Source organism: Caloenas nicobarica, chromosome 1 (assembly GCF_036013445.1).
Source record: "Caloenas nicobarica isolate bCalNic1 chromosome 1, bCalNic1.hap1, whole genome shotgun sequence".
Taxonomy (NCBI): Eukaryota; Metazoa; Chordata; class Aves; order Columbiformes; family Columbidae; genus Caloenas; species Caloenas nicobarica.
The window spans coordinates 53,677,867-53,698,731 of NC_088245.1; the positions used below are offsets into that span (position 1 = coordinate 53,677,867).

A 20,865-nucleotide genomic window follows, 5' to 3' on the forward strand; every position below is an offset into this window, starting at 1 on the left:
TCTGATTTTTCTTTAACATTCACTGTTAAAGAAATGGTATTTTTACTCTTTATTTTCCAAAACCACCACATCTTAAATTCAGAGGTGCCTTTATAATTATAATATCCCCACACATTCACACAGAGACAAAACTTCACTGTAAGACAACTGTGTAACAGAGACTGCTGAAGGAACTCATCACTCTCCTCTGTTCTTTGTCTTACTCTACACTTGCTAGAATGAAAACCTCTTCATTGCCGTATTTATTTTAGTGATTCTTTCCTGTTAAATTCAAGCAACAATTTTAATGTGGCCCAGTGTACCAGTGGTCAAAAATAGCCACTATAAAACTATCAAAGTCTTTTCCTTATCTCCAAGAAACTGCCATTTTTCTCACATGGCTTTCCTTTTCTATTTAACCAGCATGGTAGTGGCGAGTTAATCCCTTTGGAATGAAGAGTCTAATTAACATCTATTAGGTGTTTAAACATTAATTAGACTATAGTAATTTAATACTCAAGCTAATATGGTATTTGATTCTATAAATGTGTATTTCTGCTACTGGATGAAGTTTTTTGTTCCTTATCTTTCAGAATAGCAGAGAAGTCAACCACAGTGGTCCCCAGTCTTAAAATACTATGAATTTAGTAGGGAAACCACTGGAGGTTTTCAGGATAAAATAGAAAATGGAACTCTTTTTTAATAGAATTAAACTTGAAAAGGAATAAAAACTATGTCTATTTATTTTTACTATTTCATTTCTATTTTTCTACTGAAAGTCATTTATAAATGCAGTTCTCTGATTAATTGTTTGTAGAGATCCTGAAGCCACTGAAGCCCCCAAAATTGCATACTAGAACTATATTGAGCATCTGGAGATGACGTAAAGATGGAGATGGGGTTTGAAAAGTACCCAACATTAGGCAAATTGTGCGAGTTATGAAATCAGCCTAGAAAAGAGCTCAATTTCTTTCTTCTCCAAATTTCAGCTAAACTCACACATTTAATGTCAATACACTCCAAATAGGTATGTTATGTGTTCACTGTCTCCAAAATCTCTTGATTAAAAAGCAAAGGAACTTAAGAGATTATTCATAAAGTAAAAGGATTCTAAAATACAAAAAAAAAGAAAAATCAAAGCAATACTTCTTGACTAGTAGACAGAACAGTTGAATAAATCAACTGAAAACTGTGGATGATTAAATAGAAATACAAGAAACAGTCATGGACATGAGGGGGAAAAAAGATTACTATCTATACAGGTATACTCACATAGCACATAGGCTTACCTTTACGAACACCCATCTGCATACGGGAATGCACATGTATGACACACACTGACACTGCGAGGACGAGCTCTTAGCAGCATATGCTGAGATTTCTCAGACGCCTACACATACAAATAAGAATTCGGCCTACAAAGTCTTTAGTCAAAACAGCTGACGGTTTACTATTTCTTGTCCCGCAGACCCAGCAATGATCGTAACCAGAGGACTATTCCATACTGAAGAGTTGGTGACCCACATAACTGATCTGAGAAGGCACAGCCCTGTGCTGTGCTTGTCTGCCTCTTCACTTCGCCCAGAAGATTTATTTATCTGTGCAAACAGATCCAAGTGAAGTAAGAAAAAGACTTCTGTCTTGCGTGTAGAGCATATATTAGTATCAGAAAATTAACCTCACATACTGATCCACACTATCTAACACAAAAAATGTCATCAACAATAAGACTGGCAAAGAATAGATATTATTTTCCTAGATTATATTTCTGCCTCACAAATCTTGAACATCCTTATTAACTCTGATTACCTATACAAATAATTTAAGTTGCTGGGAAAGCAGATTCAAGATTGAAGGACAGCATGATAGTACTTAATTAAACATAGCTTACAGTGATGTCCACATATCCTTTTAAGCCTTCACTTCCAGACAACTGAACAAGGTTTTTTTGAACAGGTTTTTTTGCTTAAGGATACTGAATTTCCAAAGATTTCACGGGGTCTCTACATACTATGAAGATGTAACAGCCAAGATGGTTACCACCTGACAGGAGAGGGACAAATGGAGTCCTGCGAGATCTGCATGCAGGACAGACTGTTCTTCCTCACCCTTTCACCTCAGGAAGAGGTAGGCGAAAAATGTACACTGAATACCTCAGTATGCAAAGCCACGCATACTTCAGTTAATTTTTCAGAGCCAAAGCTCGTTCCTCTTGTTCACAGTGGTCTCTTCTGCTACCACATAACGTGCAAAAGAGTGTCCAGACTGTTTCTCTTGTTCACAGGAAAAATGATATTTTTATGTGCAATAGAAATCTCTTTCTTTCATTAGCAGTTAATTGAGAGCCTACATGATTTAACTCATGATATTAAATCAATCCCCAAATTAGTTAGTGAACCTTGAGGAGTTCTCACAGATGTATCCACGCTTGCCCTACATAAACAAACAACACACAGGACGAATATGACAAAAAATGACCTCTGGGATGAGCAAAAGGTGTAGCACAGCTGTAGAGTATGTGCCCATACTACAAAATGTCACAAATCCACCTCTGCATCTGAAGTTATTTGCAAGTTCAAGTATACAAGTATATAGTGTTAGTTCTTCTGGACATTTTTATCCATCTATACAAATGTAGGTATATATATGTATTTGAACATATGCATTTTGGGAAAATTTTCTGCAAGGGAGTCTACCTCATGAGTTTAACATGTTATTTCACTTACTCACTCCTCTTGAATTCTGCCTTTTTTCCTTTTCCTAGAACATTGCCCCACCACTTTTAAACAAACTCCTTCCTCCTTTGTTTTAAAACTACTTGATTACGTTTAATTTGTGATGTCCTAGAAATAACTTTGCTTCCTAATGTCCTTCAGAACTTTCATATGTTCCACCACATCGTATGTCCCAGTACACAGCTGTATCATGCACTAAGAACCAAGCCTCAGTCCTACAATCAGCAAGCAGACACTTGTCATTGACTCAAAAGCTTTCAGAAGTTCCACGGTGATCCAGTCTGTAAATTCACAGCAGCAAGTGGATTCCACCAGGTTAGTATATCAGAGACTCTTCAAAACAGAGCTAAACTTAAGCAAGTCTCAAACAAATGATTTTTATTGCCATAGTTGCATTGCAGAAATTCTCTGTGTCATGTATTTCAGTCATACACTCATTGCAAGCTTTCATGCCAAACACTAACATAGTAAACAAGTTAGTAAACTTCATCTGGACAGAAAGTACATTGAGTTTCAAACTAAGAATAGTCATTTGTTTTAAGTTTTCTTCAGCTGCGGCAGTTGTTGGCTGGGAGCATTAAAGCATTTGAGTTTCTCTGTCCAAGCCATTTGGGGAAAAAAAACCCCTTGTGCTTGTTGTTATCACTTTGTGTACTTTAATATTTAATTAAAAAATATTTGTTTTGCAAACTTGCTTTTCTGAGAGAGTATTAAAAAAATCAATTCAATGCCTAAAAGCTAAAAAACCAAAGCTATATGCCTCAGATCCTACAGATCTCAAAATGATGTGGTACAAAAACATCCTGACGAGAAGCTCATTTTCTGTTTCACAAAACATTAACATGTTTCCCACAGTCTTTCCGTGAAAAGAAGTTAACCACGAAGTTAAAAGTTAACCACAAAGACAAGAACAAATTCCAAACCACAGTTGCAAGACCTCAGAATTTGCTTTGCTTTTAAACATTGCATTTTGTTTCTTATTTTACATTCTTCTATTATTAAAATGATAAACAACAGGATTTTGCACAAAGCAACATACACAGGTGTCAGCTAGGCACAATCTCCTGCTCTGTGAGAGACTACCAATCTTCTTCCTTCTACATGCACTGGTAAAAATAAACTTAGTACCAGGTGAATTAATAACATGAAACATGAATATGAGCACATATGGTGCCACGGACTTCGTTTACATAGCAAATAGTGAGGTGAATTAGAGCAGATTAGTAGATTAAACCATTTAATTCCAGTGCTCCTCACATCTCCCACTAGATGTTATTTGTAGCTTATTTTAGACTACATTTATCCTTGTTCACTGGACCAAAAATGCAGTTCAAATCATCCTACAGATCTTTGCTGCCCTGACTGAAGGCTCTTCAAGCTGTCAAGCTGTCCCTTTCATCCATTTCATGCAGATGACAGTAGCACGTCAGTTCATACATCATCAGTAGGCTCCACCATAAAATTTCTACAAGCCCTATATTCCATACCTCCGGTCACAGAACCATAACGTATGCCAGTGCCTTCTTGCCAGGAAGCGACAGTATCATTCATGATGTCCTTAACGCCAAGAAACATCGCGAGAGCTACTGCGTACTCCTGCGCCCCACACGGTGCCCCTACACATAAAGTACACTCTGACCATGGTGCAGCACAGGCCTTACCTGGTTGTGCAAACAGCTAAGGATTGTCCTGATAATTCTTGTTCCTGAAAACAGCAACAATCCATTTCCGTTCTAGCATGGTCATCTTCACTTGTGTGGTGTATTAGCAGGAAGATAGAGAAAGTTTAAGCATAATACACATTCCCTTACGCAGAACTTCTGTACTCTTGATGGTCTGCAAACTAGTATGTTTCTGCCATGTCCCCTGCTCCACAAAAACTGGCTACAAATGGTCCTCTAACAACTGCTGTATCCACAGTGTCATCAAAGCTTGTTTTGTAAGCTTTTTTCATGCCCTCAGTATCAATACATTCACTATACTTTTACAGCTCTTCTATACTCTCCCATGAGTTACAGCTGAATTTCCTTTAACAGTCCACAGGTTTCTAATTACCACTGCAAATCAACACAGGTGATGAGCATACCACAATAGCACAGCTAAAACAGCTTCCGCCTCTAGGATCGCTGAAAAAGACAGAACAATTACTAAGTGGCCTTCACTCTGCATGGTGTTGCAGAAGTTGGGACATATCCAGAATTCCTAACGTCAGCTGAATGCAGGCAACCAAGTCTCAGCATGCTTAAGAGCTAACAGCATTGGTGCTTTTACATAAAATGTCCTTCACTTTTACTGATGGATACTGGATTCACTCCCTGAAGAATAAAGACGTTTCAAACAACACTGTTTCTTCTTGCCTAGTGATTAAAGAATCAACAATAACTTCTGAAAAAGTAACAACATAAGGCAGCGTGATTGCTTTTGTGAGCACCAAAGTTAGGGTGCAGCAGGCCACTCTAACTGGACCAGTTTCCTCTCCATCCCACTGAGTTTTATCCTCCAAGGAGAAGGGCCAAGCCCTGAATGTCATCTGAGTCTTGGCTTGAGTGGTAGAGGGAGGAAAGAAAAGACAACTCCTAAAGAGTTCTGGCTCCAATTGCCTCCAACTCAGATCCAGTAAGAATTTGTCATCTCCAGACACGCAAAACACATCATCCTCTCCTATATCCTTAATAAAGGCAATCTAATAGCCTGTGGCTGAAGCCTCAGCAACGCAAGTACACTCCAACATCTGCCATTTCTAGGTCTGCTGTTTTGGTGTTCCTTGCCCCATTGACCATCATCAGTCACCCAGATGAAGCAGAGAAGTTGGAAGGACAGTGAAGTAAGTTTTCCTTAGGAATTGCTGTTAGAAGAGTATAAACACTGAAGATAGAGATGCAATTTAAATATATATGGCATGAAGAATGGACAGGCATAAACAGGATCATGAAGATCATCAATGGGAGGAGATTCTGCCTTCTCAAAGGCTGGCTTTTTAGAATGGATCATACCTCATACAAAACCGTAGTATTCCCATGAAGAAGGGGTCCATAGCAAATGTAGGAATGACCAACAACCCAGCCTAAATCAGAAGCTGCCCACCATACCTAAAATGAAATACAAACATAAATATAGTGAGGAGTTTTTGAGAGGAGTTAAAAAAAATTTACATGACATTTAAACAGAATTACCTCACCGGGCTTGAGTCCATATACAGCTGACATGGTCCAGTTCAGCATAACTGCATAGCCACCTGTTGGTCTGACAACACCCTAAATAAGAAAATTTGAATATTTAAGATCATTTGAAGAATGCAATGGTATTCCTGTCTTCAATGAAATTTTGTGGGTTTTAGCAGTAATAGACTTAAAGTTGTTTAATTTCAATACTCCTCACTTAAGAAAAGGATCCATTCCAGTAAGTAAATGCTTGTGCTAGCATTCTCACTGAAGAAGTAATTTTGGAAAACGAACTAACAAACATACAATAAAAAAAAAAAAAACCAAACACCATATACACAAAAAACCAAACAAACAAAAAAAACCCCAAGCCCTAGATGACAATAATTTTCAGAAGATAACTAACAAAGACTAGAATTCTCTCATTAAAACCAGATATACAAATATTTGGACAACATATGCTGACCAAAAAAAAAGAGATTTGAGTATTTACCTCACTTAAACTGTGGCCATCTAAATGCTAGGCATGTTTCAAACTCATCAGTGGAAAAGAGATGCACTTGTGGAGTAGCCGATGCCTAAAATAGCTAGAGTGAATTACTCCCTGAAATGTACCCCTCTTTCTGCACTGGCTCTTTTTAAAGATGTTGTAAAACTGGCTTAAACCAGGTGTCTATTTTTGAAAGGTTTAATATCTAGCCTGAAGTATACAAACAAAAGCAAATGAAGAACATCCCAGTCTTAGTAAAAAGAGGGATTAGAAAACTAGAACAAGAGAGTAGCAATAGAACTGTGCACCTTAATAAGCCAAAAACCAGCTCTGGAACACCATTAATTAGACAAATTTTGAAATATTTTGTAATATTTTTATGCTTAATATACATTTCATCATCTTCTAGTATGCTGTTTCTAGAATAAAGAATTAAGTAAACTATATCGTGAACAAAAATCCATGTGAGATTCCTCTAACCAAAAAAATGTCTACAGTGCAGACATTACAACGCAGCGCTCTGTCTGTGCTGGGCATGATACATTCTCTTTATGTAGTTAATATAATGAAATAGTCACTTTTAGTCCTTGTCCAAGAGAGGAGGGACTGCAGACACATATTAACTCAGTGAAATAGAGATTGCCACAGCAGAGGATGGTTAACTAACACGTCACAAATTTCAGAAAGCAGATTGCCTGTGTTAGGCTCAGCTTCTTAGTCCCTGCTCTGAGATTAAAAAAAGTTTTGTTATGAAGGTCATAACTGAGTAATTTTACTTGCATGACCATTTAAAAGTAAGTTCTTCACATGAATAAAAAAGTTATTTTATTCATTAAGTTACTCATTGTAGCATGGTGCTGGTTGACACTCTCCCTATTAGAAGGGTGCTGCATTCAAGGCGTCTGTATTTTTTTCTGTGGAGAGCCAACACAGTGAAGTAAACTTCCAACACCTTTTATCTCTGAGATACTGTATTTTGAAACTAACAGTTGAGCAAAACACCTTTTGTAACAAAGGATCTTATCTCGGACTTCGTGACATTATAATTAAATTATTAATTTGCTTTAAAGTGCCCGGTATCACACATCCCTGGATGTGGCAGTGCTCAGACTAGTACTGGGCGCGTGATACTTGTCTCTAAATTTGTGGTGGTAAGATCACTGCCTGAAAATTATACTGAGCTTTAAAAGAAAATTGTAAGTACCAAGCAAACACTCAAGAGTTTGCTTTTAAAATAAGATCTTTTAACAATAAATCATTAAGACTAATTGATGTTTTAAAGCAAACATTTTCAAACAATGCCCTCTGTCAGTTTTCACTTAATCTAAACTTTCATTTTCATGGGAATTATTTTCTCAGAACTGTTCAGTATCACAAGACTTCAGAACATGCTTAATTACATTTAATCTGTAATGTCACTCACTACATCTTATCTATAGGAAGATTAGCTAATATGTAAACAATGAATAAGACTATTCAGCAATAAATGCTATCACACAAGTGATACATTAACTGATCTTGCTATTAAGTGACTATACTATGCTCATCTCAGAACACAGAAAATATTAATAAATAAAAGACATTCTGTTGTCCTCACAAGTTTGTACTGTACAAACTTTTTGAAGTAAATGTAGTTTAACTTTATATTACTGCTATTTAAATAAACAAATATAATTTATTCCTAAACATTGACTTTAAAGTAATGAAATGTGAATAAATGAGATTAAACCATTTCTAGCAATGATTATCATTCACTGAGCACTGAGCACTGGCAAACATTTCCAACCTTTTTAATTAACTATTTTCTCAAGTGGAACTGCGAATAGGTTGGTCACAAACACTCAAACTACAGATGGTCCTTTACCTTGGGCAAGCCTGTTGTTCCAGATGTATACAGAATATAAAGTGGATGGTCTGAGGAAACGGAGACACATTTATAACACTGTGCTTTTGCAAGCTCTTCTTCCCAGTCAAGATCGCGTCCTGGGGCAAGACGAACAGGGCCCTGCCCATTGAAAAATAGTAAAGCGTCAAAAGAAAAACAGACAATCAATGGAAGTGGATCAAAAAACACATACTTTCAATTTTTTGGAAAGTATTATTCAATTTTCTGCATAGTAATCTCTCTGCTGCATTAGTTCTATTTACTATTTAAATCTTATGAATATAAAGTTCCCCCATAAAATTCAAAGACAAACTACAAACCAAAATTTTACTTGTAAAAGTGAGAAGGCATGTGCATCTGAAAGTTAACATAAAAGGCACAACAACTGTACACCCACCAAATTAGGTCGCTTGTAAACAAGAACTTTATCAGGTTTTCTCTGTACCATTGCCAGTGCTGCTTCTAGGAGGGATATGTATTCCACTTTCCTTTTTGGTTCTACTCCAAAACTTGCCGTTACAATAAGCTTGGGCTAAAATAAAGAATTTAGATTGTTAATATATACATTTGCAATATATTCTATATATGCAAACTAATAACATCTTTTCCATGATACTCTTTGATTAATGACACTAAATGTATACAATCTATCTTCACGTCATTAGAAACCGGGTTTAGATCAGCTTTCTAAGGAAGTCAAGCTTGTGTGATCTTGCTGTCCACGCATTCGTTTTTTGTTCAGGAGCACGCTAACAACTTCCGACACTCCTCACCATTTTCAAACAAATTTGAGTAAGAAATTAGCAGCATTAAGTTCTTTGAAGTTGCACAAAAATTAATGAACAGAGAGAAAAGCCCATCTCCATCTTAGTCTCTCCATTACGGAAAAACAGTACGGTGATGTCAACAATTATCTGTCCTCTTCAGCCTGTTTTCTAATTATCTGCCTGCACGCAATAGCATATTTCAAAACTAGCTATAGCACTTTGCTGGCTCTTTTCCAGCCTGTAATTAAATGGAACAGGAGGGAAAACAGGGGAAAGAGAAAAAAAGAAGGCAAACAAGAGCTGACAGGAAAGTAGAATCACAGGAAGAAAATAAGCTAAAGTTGTTAAGGCACATGAAGGAAGTAAAGAAAGTGATGGCTGCAGGATTTAGGATGGGAAACCACTAAAAATCAGATTTCTGTAGTTCTGGGGTTTTTTTAGAATAATTTATATTTGCAAATGTGGATTTAGCATCTCTGTCATTAAATTAACCTCAGGTTTTACACAAGATTTCTTAAGTCAAGAAATCTGCATACAAACTATTTTGACTTAGCTCCAAAACTAGTATTTTTATTTCTTGTCTTTCAGGAAACAAAAGGTAACACCAAAGAAACAATGTGTTAGAACATATTTTAATTGGAGAAGAATGAGTCTTCAATCTCCGTGCTTTTGGAACGTTAGAAGTATGTTTATCTTATGCCCCTCAGTTTGATCAAACTGTTTTGCTAATTGGATGTATTAGCATAAATCTCATTAAGTAGGCACCAACCACAATACCACAGTTAAGGCTGCATTAAACTCAGAACAGAAAGCACAGATTAAACTGTTTTCTTTTGCAATAATAAAATATTTCCTGTCCAAATCTGCCATTCAGGGAAGTTTGCCAATTAGTTTGTATTCAAAATAAAGACTTCAGACGAGCTTTAAAATTTCAGCATTTGTCATCTTTCTCTTTTGGGATGTACTGATTTTATGAAAGATGACACAACACAATGCAGTTAAGCTGAAAATTCATCTAGAGGCTACCCTGAAATTAGACTGTAATTAATGAAAGATATTAACACAGTTCTGTTCAATTGTTAAGATGAAAGACTGTTGTCAATACTAGGTTTACAGTCATTTGTAAATAGTGCCGCCTCTGCACATCAACTATTCCGTATGCCACAAGGAAGTCTAAAAATAACCAATACTAAATTGCCTAAGGTGATGTATTTCCCAAGTGAGGGTTACTACTTGGAAGCATCGTGGATCACTCTGTGCAAATCGAAGCTCCGTTACTGGCTTTAACTGCTATTTTCCAGTGTTTTACCACTCTGCCTACTGACTTTACTTTCCCTGCATCTCTGTTCCCATGTTGCTTTTATACACCCATCTCCCACCTCTTCTGTGGCTCCATGTAGTCCTGCACAATAAGATTAGACTGAAATATAGCTAGTCTGAAGGAAAAGCAGGAAAGTTCAAAGGTTTGTTGGTAAAGGAATGCCAGCAACAGTGAGCTGTAGGAACAAAAAAAATTAAACAGTATGAAAAAGTAGAAGTGACACAAAGCAAGGCCAAATAGTACCAGACCAACAATTTTATTCTGTTGTAAAGACACCTGCTACAAATTTTCCTATTGTCTCTAATAGCACACAAGGCAAAGTTTAGAAAAAGCAATAAATATATTTTATTGGGCCAACTAATGAAGCTGCAAAAAGTCCACACAGAAAACCTTCAGGGCACAAAATGTCAAGAGTGTCATGAAGAGGTTTACAGAGAGATCCAGCACTCGGTCCCTCACTATTCAACACAAAAAACTCTTTTCTCCTTGTGCCACAGCCACACATGTGATCACAAGGCTACGCTCAAACTTACTGCACTTTTGTTGTGCTTCTCTCCTCCTTATAAAAAGTGACAGGCATTTTATGATATCCGGTGCTTATGCAGTCATTATATAGTTCTGCTGCACCTGCTGGTACTGCTCTGGCATTGCAGTTAGATGATCCATGTCAGATTAACATGCACATGTAGTTCTGCCAGATATTACCCAGTGCTCTAAAGAAAGAGACCCGAATCAGACCATACAAGTAGTCAAAAATAAAAAGCAAGACATTGCCTTCTCATCTACAACACATATTCCAAAAATAAACGATGCTTCAAGAGAAGCCAAGACAGGACTGCAACTATGATAAGGCAGTTGGGCATCTTCTGTATCAGCAGTTGAGCTTTCTGCATAATTACTCAAAAGGTTGGATCATCTTATGATGAGAAGCAGGGGTAACCATTCATAGCCATACTTGTGTGCAGGAACTATGTCTTATTCAGAATAAACTGTTAAAAAATACTAGCTCATTTTCTCAAGGAACTCATTAAAATCTCCAAATATGCCAACTCTAAATAAGTGAGGAATGCAGTATTTCTGACCTTAATGGAAGACAGTAATAGCTCGTTTTGAATAACGTGGGTGTCTCGTACACTTTGTATTTCAAAGAATTATTCTTCACTTGCAAATCGTAACGCAGCTTCACTGAAGCATTTCTGAAAATCCCACATCTGAAAAGCTCCATTACTTGCACTTTATTTTGCAGGGTTCGGACTTAAAATCTAAAAAACCCTCTGGAATTGCTATATAATCATTGTGATTCAAAAAACGTGAGAAAATTTGGTTGCTGAAGGCATAGCAACTACCCTGTCAAACAGGCATATAAGCATATTGTTCTTAAGTATCCTTCTCAGTGTTCCTAGTTTACTAAGATAAAATGCTTAAACAGATGCCATGTCAATTTCTCAAAATATAGTTAATGTCCTTCGAAACTATGTATTGTTTTGATATTGCAAATTATATATTTCCAGATTCAGGTGAAAAGAAAGGTGACAAGAAATGCCTCTTCTCACGCTCTGTACCACTTCATCACAATTCACTGCAGAACGTCGGTAACTGCCGATACCTGACAAGAGTAAAAATTAACAGCTGCAGGACTTTGCGGCATTCCCAGACCTATTTAAAATTCAAGATAAATTAAGGTAAGCTGGTAAAGTATATGTACCTTTTCATAGTCACCAGAAAGTGCTTGTTTTTTCTGTCACTTATATCTTCCAATAAAATGTGAAGTTTGACCTTTCTTCCACAAGAACATCTCACAGCCAGCTTTCCATTCCACATCTGCAACTCTTTCTAATTAATCTTACCAACATCAGGTCCTATACTGCAGCATCTAAACCAATTCACATAAAAGCCTAATAGAATGGTTAGGGTTTTTGAGACTGCTTCAATTAACTTCTGAGTTCAGCAAAATAACATCTATCAGAGCTACTTATATACATATTTTAAATATAACCTCAGTAGTGTGCAATTCACTTATCAAGAAAGCTTTACAGTATTGCAAAATTGGGGCATGTTTTGAAATTTAGATTGAGGCTGTGCCTCTCCTCTTTACTTACACTGTCATTATACATCAGATGGAGCAAAAATCATCCAAAATATTTAGGTGTGCCTTTTAAAGAAAAAAGAAAAAGGGAGTGTAAATTAGGATTTAGTCCATGGCCTGCAGCTGGTAATTCTATAGCTAACCTGGCAAAAGATTTGCTGTGTGACCTTGAGTAAATCAAACTTTCCCTGTTTTCTTTTTAATGTATGAAGCAAGGATTATGGTTACTGTGCTGTCTCCCTTTGTTCCTCAGAGAGATTCCACCGGGATTAATTAGCTAATATTTGCAAAATGCTCTAAAAGTAAACATTCATATTGTAGCAACTTCCATTTTTAAAGTCTATCATTTTTTCTTCTACATTATGTTTTCCTAATCAAAAGCTTCTAGGAGTTAAAATTAATTTTTAGAGCTCACTGAAAAAGTGAGGGAGCAGGAAGAAAGACAGAGAAAACTATGGAGCTGCCGTTAGCCTTCCTCTAGCTCTTTTTCACAATTCCAACAAACCATTTCAGCTGTTTTATTAACTTCTGCGTTGTTAAAATATCAAGAGGGAGGAGGGGGAATGCATTTAACTTCCTATTTACAAATATTGATAAAATTCAAGCCTTAGGGATCTGAAAAGCACTTCTGTACACAAAAATCTAAGTAAAAGTTCCAGAAATCCTGTGGACTTCACTCCGCATAACGTTTTGGCTTATACACCTAACCAATGTGATTCAGTGATAGGAAGCAACCACAGATGGTCTGAGTGATCCAGGTGACTGATCAAGATGACAAGGACTTTTGTCTTGTTCACTGGTAGAAAACAAGAACAGAAACTTCTAGTACACCACTAGCTGGTTTGAAACTAATGCATACACAAGCTACTAATATGCACATATAAGCTACCATGTAGGTTATTAAAGTACTATCTGCGTTTTCATTACAAAGACTTACATAATGTTTCAAAAACAAGTTCAACTTGTGCCAAACATGGAAGCCTTTAAAGCATTCACCTCTATTAATTATGTTTTCTGCAGAGTCACTTAACACAACTGGTTCCCTAGCTGCCTTGATTCATGTACAAAATAGATGAAGTAGCTATATAGCTGAAAAAGGTACTACCTAATATGTATAAACATCAAGTAAACCAATGAAGTCATTTAGGGCTGGCAGCATTTTCCTCATACACTTCAGGAAAATGCTGGGTGAAAAACCAATTTTAAGGTGATGCTTTGCAGACAAAGATTGACAAACACGAGAAGAAAGTATGCGCTAAACAGATAGCAGTGTGCTATTAATAAAATGATGCTTTTTTAAAAGAGGTCAAAATCTGTATCTCAATGTCTGCTATAAAAGTATCACCCTCAGTACAGATGTAATACTTTGTTCACATTTCATTGTTAGGTATTATAAACAAATGGAGACTGTGCCACACAAAGAAATGTTACTCTCTCTGGAAGAAAAGGGTTTTGACAGTGATTTATATGAATAACTAATCCAATGGTGTTTGTTGTTCCAAATACATATTACCTTTGCATGATCAATGCGAACAGAAAGCTCCTTAGATGCAAATCCACCGAAAATCAGGCTATGGATGGCTCCTATTCTTGCACAAGCCAGCATACAATACACTGTCTGTGGAATCATGGGCATGTAGATGACCACACGGTCTCCTTTCTTCACACCATGTCTGACCATGACATCAGCTAACTTGGAGACCTGTACTGACAAAAAATTCACAACATATTAAAAGTTTTTCCAGATCTTCTGTTGCCCCATGAAAAATAACTTTCACACAATCAACAGACACAGGACATTAAGGAGATAAGCCAGTGTGATACAGAAAGTAGATGAACAATGTAATCCAGGTTCAATAAATTCAAGACAATTTCTTTTTTTGCAAAAAACACTGTAATACATCTATTTTTGTAAAATTAGAAGGGACTGAAGCTAACTATTTTACACATTAGAGCAAAAAATCAATAGTAATGTTGTGCAAAATTTTGAATGACACAAACCATTATTTCTTTTATCCAGATAACTGCTTATATTTCTCAAGTTTAGCTTTTAAGAAGGGATGTAAACAGGGCATTTCATAACTCAAATTCTGTCCTAACCAGATAAGTTTGAAACATAAATCAATATGTAGTAATATTTTCTCTACTACAGCGTTGCAAACTTCTCAGAACCCGAGACAAGAAATCTTATTCCCTGAACCAAATGTAAATACAAACTCAGAGAAATTCATTTAGATTTAAACAATCATTTTCCTCCTCACTTTCACATTTTCGTGTTTGGTATGCAGAAGCCTGAAGACAGAATGTGAATGGCAGCAAAGGACTGGAACCCTAGAAACATGACAGATCAGCAGCAATGTCAACCATCTGTATCACCATGAGAAAATATTTATTAACTTGACAGTGTATAGTTTTCTGTCATAAAACTAGCATTGAATATTTCATTAGTACGCAGGACAGACAATTTACCACCTAGTAAGTTCTGTCAGAGTGAGCACAGGAGCCTGTGACAAGCACTATGCACTTGTCCTGACCTGCTTGTTGTGGCATGAAAACACGGCATCTTCCAGAAGAAAAGCAAATTCCTAATTCCCCCAGAGCACCTGAATGAACCCAGCTGCCAGAAGTTTCTCGAATTCCAGAGGCTGACAGTTGCATAACACTCAGTATCTAAACCTGCTCATTGCCTTTAAATGTTCCAATTAGACATCGGCATGTAGAGGTGTGTAAGTAACAGAGGTAAAACTGCATATAACTGTACATAAAACATAGGCTAACAGGAAAAAAAAGAAGACTAAAAAAGAAACAAAGTAGACTAATGAGCTAATAGGAAACAGGGCAGAAGTAGAACCATCCCGGGAAGTCATAAACTGGAATACTCCATATGTACAGTTGCACGCCAGTCAGATGTAACAAGAACAGTTTTGCTTGCAACCACTTTACATTAGTGACAGGACTAAAAAATTAAATTTTCTAGGAAGTTCTTAGGATAATTGAAGACATATAAATCTAAGTTCAGAACACAGGAGTTGCTCTGTCTTGCAGCAGAACTCTTCTTACCTACAGCAGTAAAACTCTTCTTTAAGAGGTTACCATTCACTAGAAAATACTACAATAAACATAAGAAGTTTAAACATTCTAATTCCTTTCACTATCAGTGTAACATAAGTCGACTCGTATATTAATTCCTCACATCTTACCTGCACTGCATTATTCTTTATTTATCCATTATATCACCTGGATAAGGTTTCAAGTAAAATTTAACCTCATGAAAGACGTTCTTCAGGTACTATCACACTGGAGAGAAAGGAAAGGGGAGACAAACCTCTTGAGAGCAGCAGGGGGGTGTTGCCTGTAGAATACAAAATACCCAAGCTTCTGAAGCAGTAAGAGACATTTTCAGTGACCCAGCAAATAATGCAAGCAATGGGAGCAGCCTAGGCCAGTAATTCACATTGTGCGAGCAGGACAGGAGGGAAGGACCCACTTTTCAAGGATGAGCTACTCAAGAGGGTAGATTTTCTTTGAAATATTTTACTTTCATTTATATCATTAATCAAATTTGAGTTTTCTTTATTTAGAGTTACCTTATTCCAGTTAATTATTTCAAATTCTAGTACCACTGTCGCTTTCCAAGATCTGTAGGCATTAGGCTCTTTCCTTCACAGTCATATTCAAGAAAACTTGGGGCAATTACCTCTAATCCTAGAAGCCTATCTGACACGTGTACTGAAGAAGATAATAATATAGCATTACTCACTCTTCTCTTCAGTGTGAACATCTGTTCAGATTTTCAGCAAACTGTGACAGTAACATCCAGCAGCTCTAGATGCATTTGACCTGTGTTTGCATTAAATCCACAGCTGGTCCACAATCACATTATGCATATTTCTACACTTCTGCCTCAGGATGTAAGGAAATGGAAACACAAAAGCCCCAAGCATGCATGCTTGCATCAGGAGATAACAGCATAGCTTCCATTCTGCATAAACAATGCATAAATCCCTGCTGTTATTTTCAGCTGCAAGAGAGAATATGTTCATAAGGCAAAGTCATCACCATACCAAGCTGAAAACTCACACAAACTATGTATATGATTTATTTGTAACAGATCTGTTCTACTAAATGTTACGGATTATCAAAGGAAAGTATCTTTAATTATAGACCTATCAATACTTTATGAAACTGACATACGCTATCAAAACCCAACAAAAATCAACAAGACCTGGAAGTGTACACAACAAGAATTTATTGCCATAACACTGGCATTTACTGTCATTTCTAAACAGGATTGGTGGAAGTAATTGTAAGAACAACTCTACTTTCAAAGGCGAATCCCTTTTCTATACTTCCTACTGTGAAAACATTAAAATCTGCAAACCCATTGTAACACAGCTAATGTCACCTTAGCTCAAAGAACTGAGAAAACTAATCCTTATCTTTGCTGCTTGTGAGACTCTCGAGCAGAGCGTTGACAAAAGGCCACAGTCAATGAAAACAATATTTAATGACTGATTTTACATTCAGTGTAAGTGTGGATAGTAGGCAATAAGCAGTTAAACACAATGGATGAGTATTATAATTCATTATTATTATTTTATAAATATTAACGACAATAAAAAGGCAATGTTTGCCTGCTAAAGGAAAAAAGCATCATTTAAAGATCATAGTTAGTAACTTCCTAATAGAAGACTCCCAGTGCCTATACACAAGCTATATAATTTTGGTTCCTGGCTGTAAGAGAGAGACAGTTAAGAGATCTGCATGTATGTACATGATTTTTATTGAAACCTGTCATGGGTAAATTGTACTTAGAGCAAAATATATGTAGCATGCGGCAGACAGGAACCACATGTCTTCCATGCAAACCCAGTAACCACTTGCCTGCACTTAACCTCCCCACCCTAGAGAGTTTAATGCCACCAAAGTCAATATCCCAATACAGTAAATGGGTATCTATGATTCGCCTTATGCCCTTTCCCTCATCCTTCTGACAGCCAGGGAGCATTTGGACTACATAATATACACTGTCTCTATCTGCACCTATTTGGAAGACTACAGAACATCATAAAACATGTTTACATTGCCCTTATGATTGATGTGGAAACCCTGAAATATCCAAGCAATTATTCTTTCTAAAAAAAGGAGGGGAAGAGTGAGTAGAGACATTCATTAAACTGTTAAAAGCCATGAAACCTTCCACTTTCTTGAAGTGTGTTGTCATTTATGGTTTACATTAAGACAGCATACTTTATCACTCAAGATTTTACAGTTGCTATTTTCCTACCAGCATGCTATTTCTCTGCTTTTCTTCAAGTTTAAGATTGCCCTATCATTTTAATATATTTGACACTTCAGTAATAAAATCACTTGAGACCAAGTGATATAATAAGAAACTCAAGTAGGCTTTCAGCTTTGACAGTCTGGGCTCAAATTACACTTCTATCAAATGTAAGCCTGTAGTGAACGTGGCTTCGTTTTTACCCAGCCACCAAACAAATACTAAATCTGTATTAGCTGTTCAGGTTTGGAGAAGTGCTGCAGTTCTGAAGTAAATTACCTGGCTGTCCCCAGTAGTTTCAAAAAGCAGTTTTGATCCATGCCCAAACAATTCTTCTTAGAAGTCGCTAAAAGAGAAATTCCACTCCAAATGCTCAAAAGAGGAATTTCAAATCTTTCCGGGTTGAATAATGACTGGGTCTCACCGGTGTTGAGTTCTTCAGTACAAGCTAAACACAAAAGGATTCTTCAAATACCAAGAGCTCCTGAAACATCCCGAAATGCATTTCATGGTGTAAAAAGAGCCATGTCACCTATGCATTCCTCTAAACCAAAGGAGCAAGTTGCCTTATGCTGTTCAGCTTCTCCACTGTGTCATTTTTCCAAGACCATAAAGACAGTACTCCTTGCTGCTTTTCCCTGGCCTTGATGAGCTGCTTCACTCTTCTATAGGGTGCTTCAGAAAGATGGACCCAATTTGAAATCCAATCCAATTTGAAATCAGGTCCAACTTTTTGAAACACCCTGTATTACTCTTCTTAATTATTGTTTCCTCCTTTTCCTACCACTGCAAAAGTTTCTCCGGTGTACACATCACCCTGTTGCTAATGTCAAGCCTGCTGGCAGGTGGGAGAGGACTGACAAGTGGTGATGCAGTAATTTCAAATAGATGAGGGCCATGTTCTTGTTGAGGTGTCAAAACCATCCTTCGGAGGTGGCACACTGTGTGTGCCCCTGCCACAGAGATCCTGAAGAGATCTTCAGGTGAGGGGAGACCACTCCACCGAGCCCACAGCTTATCCACAGGCATCAAGGACCTTCATGGCCTTGGTCCCAGGATCAGCAGTCCTGGGACACATTATAGGGAAAAACACGGCAATGGTGCTGCCCTTGTCTACATGCCTGCAAGCCCCAGAGGACCACCATGAGACGAGACACAGGAACATCCCCTTGTCCCACTCCCTGCCCCGGCAGGCAATGGGAACTGTACACCAGTGATCTGGATGACCACCTGAGTAAATGTGCATACTCCTTTCCTGTACACGTGTTGAGCGTGGGGCTGCTTTTAGGAGGTTTCTAGTAGAATTAGGGCACTGGTCACAGAGACATGGAAAGGTGGTGTAAGTCTCTGGATCTACTGTGAGAGCTGCTGCACCTTGACAGATGATTCCCCAGGGGCCGTGAGCTGTGAGGGAAGTTCTGTGGTGCAACAAGCTCCGCCAGTGACTATCTGGCCCATCCCAGCTCTGCTTGTGTGCCAGGCACAGTCCTGGCAACTGTCTAAGCCGTGGACATGGCATGCCTTAATAACACAGCCCTCCTAGGCTTCTGCACAAAACCCCAGCCACACTGTCTCAAATGCAGTGTACAAAGGATCTACGCAGTGGTGGCAGCGGTGCTGGTATACCCTTCCACCAATAACAAGAAAAAATATAAATCCAGATGATTTCTATTTCTCTCTCACACAGCCAGACAGCTGCTGGGATTGCATTTAGTTGCAGTAATTTCTCCTTCCTTCTTTCAGATGCCAAGAAGTTCTTTGGATTGAGAGAAAGCTGGGAATTTTTGGGAAGGACCATTTTCCTTTCTGGTTTGGGAGATCAGCTGTGGAGGGACTGGGTTGAGATGGGAACTATGTAATACTTATCAGCTTGGCATGGATTTAATGTTTGATCAGAAGTGATGCCATGGCATTCACTCTGCCAAAGAGATGTGCCCCAGACAACCATTTGCCTCAGAAGGCATTTCCAGCACTTGTGAAGGATAGCCCACAGCATTCTACACAACTCCTACAGCATCTCTGTTCCCCTGAAAGTCCGTTATTTGGACAACATCCACTCGGAGTGGAGAGGGAAACCAAGCAGCAGTGAGACAGATGAAGAGTGACCATGGTATTTCCAAAAGGAATCCACAAGTCAAGGAAGCAAAGATTTCTGGGACAGTTATGTTCAGACGGCTTTGAAGTGAGCTATGGGACATTCAGTTCAAAGGATGAAACTAAACCTAGTCCAAAGTAAAACTCACAAACCACATACAGTGGAAATGTCAGGAGCCTCAGCAGTTAATTCAGCATGGCTTTGCTTCCCTCAGCTGCCCAAGCTGCACCACATCATACATTACTGCAGGCATCGCTGGCGTTGACGTGCCCCAGTGGAACCACCTTCAGTCAGAGGAGATCAAGTTCCAGCTGCTTCTTCCGACTTGTACAGTGTCATTTGGAAGTCTTTCATGTGGAATGTGAAAAACCCATGACACCACTCTGTAAATTCCTGATTAGTCTCATCCTTTAAAGAATACTAATACTGATATTTTTGAAGAGCTATCCCAGTGACATCGCAGTTAAATCTTTCTAGGACATGCACTGAAGAATGACATTTGAGATTTAAATAAGGAAAATGAGCATTATAGAAGTCTAAGACAGTTTTATCAAGATATTGTTGCTTTACCAGACAGAGGATTAAACATTGGGTTCACAGTCTCAGTAGGATTTTCTGTCAATATTCTAGTTTTGATTATAAATTAACTCCGAGAAAAAAAATCTTGAAAGTCCCTATTTCTAGCTAAGAAAGAATTGGTAACTTTTCAAGGGAGAAGGCAAAGAAAGAAGACCGAGTAAAGCATGAAGAATGATAAAGACTACTAGAAACAGAACAATGCGGGTGATTCCTCAGTCATATATAAGCGATATGAGCAGAGCAAGACAGATACACACATAAATGCAACCGACAATGGCTAATACAGCTATTTTGGAACAAGATGCTTTTAGGTAATTATGGAAAAAACCTTCCTACAGAAGAAATTACATCCTAGCCCATTGTTGATAACCTGAAGCCCTTATTTCTCATCCATTTTCTTATAACATTAAATGCTGTCAGAGGCTTGGGCGTGGGGTGGGTGTTGGTTTTATTAATCCCGTCACATTACTGAACTCAGAAATTATT

The 20,865-nt window shown here is 37.7% G+C and overlaps 1 protein-coding gene across 1 annotated transcript in view; it reads right to left on the reverse strand.

The window, feature by feature from the left end:
* ACSS3 (acyl-CoA synthetase short chain family member 3) overlaps positions 1-20,865 on the reverse strand; it is an 86,635-nt gene that overhangs the window by 54,502 nt on the left and 11,268 nt on the right. The window contains 5 exon segments of the mRNA XM_065658521.1: positions 5,708-5,803; positions 5,888-5,968; positions 8,230-8,370; positions 8,648-8,782; positions 13,938-14,126. Of these exon segments, the coding sequence (XP_065514593.1) occupies positions 5,708-5,803; positions 5,888-5,968; positions 8,230-8,370; positions 8,648-8,782; positions 13,938-14,126 (642 nt within the window).